Genomic DNA, 9,888 nt, shown 5'->3' with positions numbered 1-9,888 from the left:
TTCTCCACAGAGGGCTGGTCACTTTCTCCCCATGCTGTGCTGCACAGTGCAGTAGTCTGGGAGCTGACCTTGTTCGCGAAGACAAAAAAAGCATTGAGTACATTAGCTTTTTCCACATCCTCTGTCACTAGGTTGCCTCCCTCATTCAGTAAGGGGCCCACACTTTCTTTGACTCTCTTCTTGTTGCTAACATACCTGAAGAAACCCTTCTTGTTACTCTTAATATCTCTTGCTAGCTGTAACTCCAGGTGTCATTTGGCCTTCCTGATTTCACTCCTGCATGCCCAAGCAATATTTTTATACTCTTCCCTGGTCATTTGTCCAATTTTCAACTTCTTGTAAGCTTCTTTTTTGTGTTTAAGATCAGCAAGGATTTCACTGTTAAGTCAAGCTGGTCACCTGCCAGATTTACTATTCTTTCTACACATCATGATGTTATTTAGTCCCTATAACCTCAATAAGGATTCTTTAAAATACAGCCAGCTCTTCTGGACTCCTTTCCCCCTCATGTTATTCTCCATGTTAATTCACTTAAAGATGATGTCATAGTTTAACAAAGTAGTTCAGTTCTCAAAAACACATGGTTTCACAACTCTAACCAACAAGCTTGAGTAGAATGTCCTCAAATCCTACAGGAGCTTTCCTGTATTTGCACTTTCCAACTGAAACCTTTGGTTTATCCTCCAGGCCTCCTGAAGGATTGGATGTAGACAAATCAGATAAATTTTGTTCATCAGATCACTTCACATCTGCTAAAGAAGTTTTGCATTGTAGTTGTTTCATTTCTCTTTGGCTATCTGAAAGCAGTTTCTGTTTTTTAAACTGATCAAGAACCCTGTTCACACAGGGTCCAATGGAAAGCCACCTTGTATCAGAAATCTGCAGCATTTTATGATGATCTGGAAGTCACAGAAAGTCCGAATGACAGGATGTGAGGACTGACAGAGGAGGCTGAAAGAGATCAGGTGATGGTCAGAGAGAGGAAACTCATCTCTCCCTGACCGAGCACTGCTCTCTCCATTCCTAAGATATTCGGTGTGAGGAACTTCTCAGAATGTGAACTTCCACAGTTCTGAGCTAAGCCAAAATGGGACACAGCACCCTTGATTAATGAGGAAATAACCTTTCCCCTCTTGTCATGCAGGTTTAAAGTCAATGGCTGCGGGTGATCACATTCTGCAGGTGTACTTGCCCACTTTGTCATGAAGCTCTTTCGTTTTGATTCCATAAATGATAGGGTTGAGCGTGGCGGCAAGGAGGAAATAGAGGTTGGCCAAGATGATGTGAACATGCGGAGCGATGTGCTGACTAAACCGGTGTGTCAGGGAGGAGAAGAGGGAGGGAGTATAAGAAACCAGTATCACACCAATATGGGCTGTGCAGGTGTTGAGGGCTTTCTGGTGGGCTTTCTTGGAGGACATTCTGAGGACAGTCCTGATGATCAGAATGTAGGACAGGGCAATGAGCGTCAGGTCTAACACAATGACTAAAAAAGCTATCACCAACCCGTACGTCCTGTTGACTGTAATGTTGCCACATGACATCTTCACCACAGCCATGTGGTCACAGTACATATGAGGGATAATGCGGTTGGCACAGAATGGCTGCCTGCTCAGGAGCAGGGGCAGGGGCAGAATGAAGAGAACAGCTCTTGCCAAACCCATTAGCCCTAGCTTAGCTATTCGTGCCTTGGTGAGGATGGTGGCGTATCTCAGAGGGTTACATATGGCAATGTAGCGATCAAAGGCCATTGTGACGAGGATGGCTGAGTGCATCACAGAAGCTGCATGAAGAAAGAACATCTGGGTGAGGCAGCCACTCACAGTAATGCCTTTGAAATTGAACCAAAATATACACAGTGCCTTCGGAACAACGGAGGTAGGCATGCTGATGTCTGTAAGCGCCAGCATGCAGATCAGCAGGTACATTGGCTTGTGCAGGGTCTGCTCTTTCCATACAACAAACAAAAGTGTGAAATTTCCCAGCAGGCCGATTATGTAGAACACAGAGAAAGGGATGGAAATCAGGAAGTGGGCAGCTTCCAGACCAGGGATTCCCATTAGGATGAATGTTGATGGGTCAGTAGGGGTGATGTTGAAAGATGCCATGAGGTAGCTGAAGCATCGATCGGGCTCAGAATTGCTCAAGGTGCCTGTGAGAGGAGGGAAGCACAGTGAGGGGGATTACACACTTAATAATAATTAGTACGTAAATACTAGAAAGGGGGGTGAACAGTGAGGTGGCAACATTGATAGATGGCACCAGATTATTACGGTCATAGTCAAGTCCAGAGAATCCTCAGAGGGAGCTAACCAAGTAAGGTGAATGGGCAGCGTGATGGCAGATGAACTTCAATGTCAAAAATTGCAACATGTATGCAATTGGAGGGAAAAGCTTGAACTGCTCAGATGCATTGAAAGGTTCTAATTTAACAGTGTGAACTCAGGACAGCTCTGTGAAACCCTGCTCACAGTGCAAGCACGGAGAGAAACTTAGCAAAACATTGGTATCCAGGAGGAGGGGGATGGGGAATCATGCAGAAAATACAATGCAGTGAGATCAGCCAATTAATATTTCACCCTCCTCTGTGTAGTACTGGGCACCCTTCTCACACAGGATATTTCAGAACGAGAGGGGTTCAGGCACAGGCAATGAGAATTATCAAAGGCCCATGGAAACAGCCGGTATCAAGAGGAGTGCCCCAGGGGTCTGTCCTGGGGCAAGTTTTGTTCAACATCTTTATTCATGATCTGGATGATGGCATGAATTCCACCTTCAGGAAGTTCACGGATGACTATAAAATGAGGGGAGAGGTAAATATGCTGGAGGGTAGGGATAGGGTCGAGAGTAACTGAGACCAATTGTAGGATTGGGCCAAAAGAAATCTGATCAGGTTCAACAAAGACAAGTGCAAAGTCCTGATTGAGGGAGGAAGAATCCCATGAACCGCTACAGGCAGGGGATCGATTGGCTAAGTAGCAGTTCTGCAGAAAAGGTCCTGAGGGTTACAGTGGACGAGAAGCTGGATATGAGTCAACAGTGTGCCCTTCTTGCCAAGAAGGCCAACAACATACTGGGCTGCATTAGTAGGAGCATTGCCAGCAGATTGAGTGAAGTGATTATTCCCCTCTATTTGGCTCTGGTGAGGCCACATCTGGATTACTGCACCCAGTTTTGGGGCCCCCCAGTACAGAAAGGATGTGGACAAATTGGAAAGAGTCCAGCAGAAGGCAATGAAAATAATCAGGGGTACGGGGCACATGACTTACAAGGAGAGGCTGAGGGAATGGGGCTTATTTTATCTGCAGAAGAGAAGAGTGAGAGGGTTAGATAGCAGCCTTCAACTACCTGAAAGGGGGTTCGAAAGAGGGTGGAGCTCGGCTGTTCTCAGTGGTGGCAGATGACAGAACAATAAGCAATGGTCTCAAGTTGCAGTGGGGGAGGTTTAGGTTGGATATTAGGAAACACTATTTCACTAGAAGGGTGGTGAAGCACTGGAAAGGGTTACCTAGGGAGGTGGTGGAATCTCCTTCCTTAGAGGTTTTTAAGGCCCAGCTTGACAAAGCCCTGGCTGGGAAGATTTAGTTGGGGTTTGTCCTGTTTGGGACAGGGGATCGGACTAGATGACCTCCTGAGGTCTCTTCTAACCCAAAGCTTCTATGATTCTATGATTCTAACTCTCATACAGAGAAAGGTTTAAAAGACTGTAATTGTTACCTTAGAAAGGTGATGAATAAGAGGGGATATGAATATTATAACATAAAATACTGACTAGTAGAGAGTAGATCGCGAATGTGTTCTCCCTGTCTCATAACACAAGATCAAGAGGACATTCAGTTAATCTGAAACATAGCAAATTCAAATCAGATAAAAAAGGAATGCTTTCTTCACTCAAATCCTACTTAGACTGAGGAACTCATTGCTACAAGAAGTAGTTGGGGCCATGAGCTAAGCAAGAATCAGGAAGGGTTTGGACATTTCCATGGATACTGAGCCGATCCAGGTACAATAGTTACAGCTAAATAAATATTTTGGAAAGCCTATAAACCCACGTGTTTCAAGGCACAAGCCAATCTCTATCTTTTAGGAATTAGGATGACACAATCATGGTGGTCAAGTCACGCCCCCCCATCCACCTACTGCTGGTTTTCTTACACCTTCTGCAGCATGTCCCTGTACACACCCCTGCCTACCCCCACAACACCCACCCCTGCCCACCTGTCCGTGTGCAGACCCCTGCCTGCTCCACGACCCCAACCCTGCCTGCCTGTCCTCATACACCACCTTCCCTGCCCCACAACCCCCAGTGCTGCCAGTCTGTCCAGTAAACCACCCTCCCTGCCCCCACAATGACCAGCACTGACCACCTGTCCATGTACACCCCGCTCACTACCCCCATTAAACCCCAGTGCTCGCCACTTGTCCATGTAGGCCTCCACCCCGGCAACTTCTAGGCCTGCTAGCCAGTGATACCCTTCAACTGGACCGAAACCAGGTGCCAGACCCCACAGCGACAGCTCACAGAAGTATCTCCTCAGACTAGGCTAAATTCAGTGTTTGCCTGCACTGGGGAAAAGGGGGAGATCATCCTGAACTGCCTTTTGGTGGGCGATGGGAACCTGAGCAGCAGCTCAGCCTGTGCCGGGAAGGAGAGAGTGACAGACCCGGTCGGAAGGAGTGAGGTTGTGGAGGCAGGAGTAGGATTGCTCACAGGAGGAGAGACGGCTGAGATGGGGGAAGGTGTGAATGAATCTGCCACAGTGTGATCCACATTAGGTTACCATCTGCGACACACCCCTGCCACAGGAGGACTCATTACGCCTCTTTGGTTTGTGCATTAGGCAGGATGTCCATATGTTTTTTCACCCAGGTTCAGGACCTTGTGCCACTCTGATCTGGATATTACACGTCCAGCCCCTCCCTCCTTCCCCCCCCACACACAAACTGTGCGTTCCTGGACCTCCCTCAATGACATATCCAACACCACCGGGTTTCCTCTAAGCCAGAAACATGCTTTTCGTTTTACTGCCTTTTGGTGCCTCTCTTCCTCCCCAGAACCAGAAATGCAGGGACAAAGAGAGAGCAGACCCCTCTCCATCTCTGAAACAAATTGTTATCCTGATAGTTTTGAACCTCTAAGCCTGTGAGTCTGAGATTTCAGCAACTCTCCTGTCAGTTCCTCTTTGGTCCAAACAAGCTCACAGGTCCTTAGAGGCCACAGGACGACTCCAGTTGAAGTCACTGGAGTCTCATGGCCGGTGTAAATGAGGGCATTTATTTAAGTCCCTCCATGTGGATTGAGGGTGAAATCTTGGCCATGTTGGGAGTTCTGCCATTGAAGTCAATAGGACCAAGTTTTCACCCTTAGTGTTGAACTTCTGGCTCCCAGCTATGAAAATCACGCCTTCTTGTCCTGCTGCAGAGAGCACTATTCTGTCAGGGTGCTGAAAGAGTCTGAATAAAACCCCCAGTTTATGTGGCGTTCTGAAACTGCGTATGAAGGACAGAGATTTCAAAACACAGGCACCCTGATTTTGCTCTCAGGGAGGCCAGTGTCAATCTGGAGTGACTCACTCAAGGCAGAATGTGAGAGCAGAATCTGGCCAGTTTGTGACCTATTCTAGTTGTGAATCCTGGGCTGGATTCACGTGGGCTGGATGAAAGGACTAAAAAAGTTGGCTAGATTGTTGGGTAGAAAGTTGGCTAGATTGTTGGGTTCAACAGGTAGTAATGAGTGGCTCCATGTCTCGTTGGCAGCCGGTATCAAGTGGAGTGCCCCAAGGGTCGGTCCTCGGGCCGATTTTGTTCAATATTTTCATTAATGATCTGGAGGATGGCGTAGATTGTACCCTCAGCAAGTTCATAGATTACACTAAACTGGAAGGAGAGGTACATAAGCTGGAGGGTAGAAATAGGATACAGAGGGCCCTAGACAAATTAGAGGATTGGGCCAAAAGAAATCTGATGAGGTTCAACAAAGACAAGTGCAGAGTCCTGCACTTAGGATGGAAGAATCCCATGCACCCTACAGACTAGGGACCGAATGGCTCAGCAGCAGTTCTGCAGAAAAGGACCTAGGGGTTACAGTGGACGAGAAGCCAGATATGAGTCAACAGTGTGCCATTGTTGCCAAGAAGGCCAATGGCATTTTGGGATGTATAAGTAGGGGCATTGCCAGCAGATCGAGGGACGTGATAGTCCCCCTCTATTCGACAGTGGTGAGGCCTCATCTGGATTACTGTGTCCAGTTTTGGGCCCCACACTACAAGAAGGATTTGGAAAAAAATGGAAAGAGTCCATCAGAGGGCAACAAAAATCATTAGGGGTCTGGAACACATGACTTCTGAGGAGAGGCTGAGGGAACTGGGATTGTTTACTCTGCGGAAGAGAAGAATGAGGGGGGATTTGTTAGCTGCTTTCAACTACCGAAAACGGGATTCCAAAGAGGAGGGATTATAGACTATTCTCAGTGGTAGCAGATGACAGAACAAGGAGTAATGGTCTCAAGTTTTCATGCGGGAGTTTTAGGTTGGATATTAGGAAAAACTTTTTCACTAGAAGGGTGGTGAAGCACTGGAATGCGTTACCGAGGGAGTTGGTGGAATCTCCTTCCTTAGAAGTTTTTAAGGTCAAGCTTGACAAAGCCCTTGCTGGGATGATTTAGTTGGGGACTGGTCCTGCTTTGAACAGGGGGTTGGACTAGATGACCTCCTGAGGTCCCTTCCAACCCTGATATTTTATGATTATATGATTCAGAGGCTTTGGCTGCATTTCTTAATAAGGCAGTGAAGTTGCTAAACTGGAAAATTTGAGAGAACCAGAGGAAAAATCACACACCTCCCAAAAAATAAATCCACTGAGACAGATAGAAGGACACAGTAAGAGAGAAGGTATTGACCTTAAAAACAAATATTTAGTCTAACCGATTTACAATTATTTTGTAGTGCCAGTTTTACCAGATAAACCTCTTGGTGTTTCTGACAATACTAAACAGTTCAAGCTGCCGTGCTGGTGAATTCCTGCCCAGATGTTTTTTTATGTGAACCCTGGAAACCTTCCTGAGCCCTTAGCACTAGCTTTAATGCAGAAACAGGCAACTCACCAAAATCCCACTGAGGAGAGAGAGGAAATCTCCTTACAGCATCAGGAAGGCAGAGCCCCAAGAATCAGTGTATGAATCTCACGTTTGACACTTGGTGTGCTGGACTGTGACCTTTATGATTCCCCTGTACAGTCCCTATGGACTTTCAGGTTGGCCAGGATTCCCGGACAATTCCCTTGGCTCTGTGAGCAGCAGGAGAAGCAGAAAATAGATCCTGGAGAACTTCAGCCTGAGAGCCTCCCCTGGGAGTGAAGAAATGATTCGCTGATAACAGTGGCTCAGATTGTCAGGGCACAATGAGTCTTGCAGACTTGATAGCGTTGTCCAACACTACTGAAACCCCAGAGAGAAAAGGAAGTGCCAAGCCTTAGATGTATTCATTTCTTGATCAGCATTTCTGTGCCCATCGTCATAGAATCTGGGAATCTTCTTATTCTTTCCCAGCTGACGAGCGCTGTGCTGAACCCCTGAGAACATGACTTGTAAAGGAAAGGCTCTCACACATCCTGTTTCAAACACAGAGTAATAGCCCATCCCATCTGAGAGCCTATCTCTGACAGAGCGCAGCACAGATTGCCCCTGCTTTGTCATAAATCCCCCATAGGGCAATATCGTGCCATGGGCAGGAGCAGCTTCCTGAGCCCCTTCAGTGATCAGCATCTGCCCTGAAGCCTGGGGACTGCTAGACTCACTGCACATGCTGTAATAAGGAGAGGGAGGGTGGAGGGAGAGATTCAGAGGCACAGATGTGAATTAGGTGCCCAATGTCCAGCAACATTCAGTGGGACTCAGGTTGTTAAAGGCACAAAGGCAGTAGGCACCAATTATAGTTTTGGCCTTCACAACATCCTCTGGCATAGAGTTACACAGGGTAGGTCCATCAATGGCTATTGGCAGGGATGATGTCGTCGCCTCTGTTTGCCAGAAGCTGGGAGTGGGCGGCAGGGGACAGATCACTTGTGATGACCTGTTCTCTTCACTCCCTCTGAAGCACCTGGCTTTAGCCACTGTCAGAGGACAAGATACTGGGCTAGATGGACCTTTGGTCTGACCCAGTGTTGTCGTTCTTGCAACTAAAAGGGGACATGATATCACTCTATAAATCTATGACTGGTCTGGAGAAAATGAAACCAGAAATATTGTTTACTCCTTCACATACGACAAGAACTAGGGGGCAACAAATAAAATGAATAGGCAGCAGGTTTAAAACAAACCAAAGGAGGTGTTTCTTCGCACAACACACAGTTAACCTGTGGACCTCTTTGCCAGGGGATGTGGCGAAGGCCAAGACTGTAACAGGGTTCAAAAGAGAGTTAGAGAAGTCCAAGGAGGATAGGTGCATCAATGTCTGTTAGCTAAGTTGATCAGGGACACAGCCTCATGCTCTGGGTGTCCTAGCCTCTGACCGCCAGATGCTGGAACTGGACGACAGAAGATGGATTCCTTGATAATTACCCTGCTCTCTCCTTTCCCTCTGAAGCACCTGGCCACTGTCAGAAGACAGGATGCTGGACTAGATGGACCATTGGCCTGATCCAGTGGGGCCAGTCTTATGTTCTTAGCCGAGTCTCCTTTTCTCTTCTCTGAGTGCTGGACCTCATAGTCGATGGGGCCCACATGCCTCAGTACCTCAAACAGTACCTGCCATCAGACCAATAATTTGATCTGCAAGCTTGGTGGTAACAATAACACGCAATCACCCAGTTTGAACACTCACAGCTGGACTCCTTTGTTTTAGCACTTTCCTTGTACTTTTTGTGCATTTAGCAAATTCTTCCATCAAACACTCACAAAGTCTTGAGGCGATTTCTTAATTGAAGAATGGGTTGGACTATGCTCATCGTCTGGGGTCTTTGCTCTCCATGTTTCTGCAGGCAGGTCTGGAAAGCCTCGAGGCCACTTCCCAGACAGCAGTTCAAAGGGCGAAAACTTGGAGGCTTGAGGCCGTTTCCTGACAGCAAAAAGGAAGCGGGGGAAGAGTTGGTCCCAGTGTTTGGGATCCGAGGCTACAAACTTCTTTGACATTACCATCAAAGTTCTGTGAATTTGCTCTACCAATCCATCCGTTTGGGGATGGTATTTCGAAGTGCTGAATGTGGTTACCCTCAGTAGAGGGCACAGTTTTTCATGAGTTGTAAAGTCAAGTTAGGTCCTTGATCAGTGAGGATTCCTCGGGGTATTAGCAACTGCAAGAGTGATTTCATAAGCTCATTTCTGTTGGTAGGTGTGTAGCCCCTCTCCCGTTCACTGGCTTCGTCTGCGGTTGTTCAAGATAGCCAAACCTGCCTTGTGAATTTTTACACAACTTTGAGAAACTGGGCCTGAGGCACCTTTCAGGGCTCTGTGTTGTGCTATGTGCCCCCGGCCCAGCCAGTGCTGAGACCTCCGGCTGGAAAGGCAGAGGGTTTATCATGGCAGGAACCAGGAAGTTCACCCCACAAGCCACAGTTGATAGTCTAAGTTCCTGGTAAGCTGCGCGGGTAAATTGCAGCCTACTTAGCACCGTGCAGACACTCAGGGAACCCGCCCAGGGACCAGCGCCCCTCGCCCAGCCCCCACCTAGCCTGGCCCCCAACCTGCCACGGATGGGGTGCCCCTCCTCCAGCCCCAAGTCAGCGAGATTGAAGCCGCCCTGCCCCGCCTGGACCCAGGCCCAACCCGGGCGACCTTCCCCTGGCTCAGACCCAGGCATGGCTGGGGCAGCCCTCCCCTCGGCCAGACATGCTAGGGCTGGGGGAGGGGCACCTATCCTGCAGCCCCAGCCACAGAGCTTCTGCGGCAGGGCA

At 48.0% G+C, this 9,888-nt stretch overlaps 1 protein-coding gene across 1 annotated transcript; it reads right to left on the bottom strand.

The window, feature by feature from the left end:
- Positions 1-1,169: 1,169 nt before the first annotated feature.
- LOC140916116 (olfactory receptor 52K2) lies at positions 1,170-2,108 on the bottom strand. Its single transcript, XM_073357232.2, has one exon. The coding sequence runs from the start codon at positions 2,106-2,108 to the stop codon at positions 1,170-1,172; it is 939 nt and encodes a 312-aa protein (XP_073213333.2).
- Between the last annotated feature and the right edge of the window lie 7,780 nt (positions 2,109-9,888).

Source organism: Lepidochelys kempii, chromosome 1 (assembly GCF_965140285.1).
Source record: "Lepidochelys kempii isolate rLepKem1 chromosome 1, rLepKem1.hap1, whole genome shotgun sequence".
Classification (NCBI taxonomy): Eukaryota; Metazoa; Chordata; order Testudines; family Cheloniidae; genus Lepidochelys; species Lepidochelys kempii.
The sequence above is the reverse complement of the archived record's forward strand: the minus strand, read 5'-3'. Positions and strand labels throughout refer to the sequence as shown.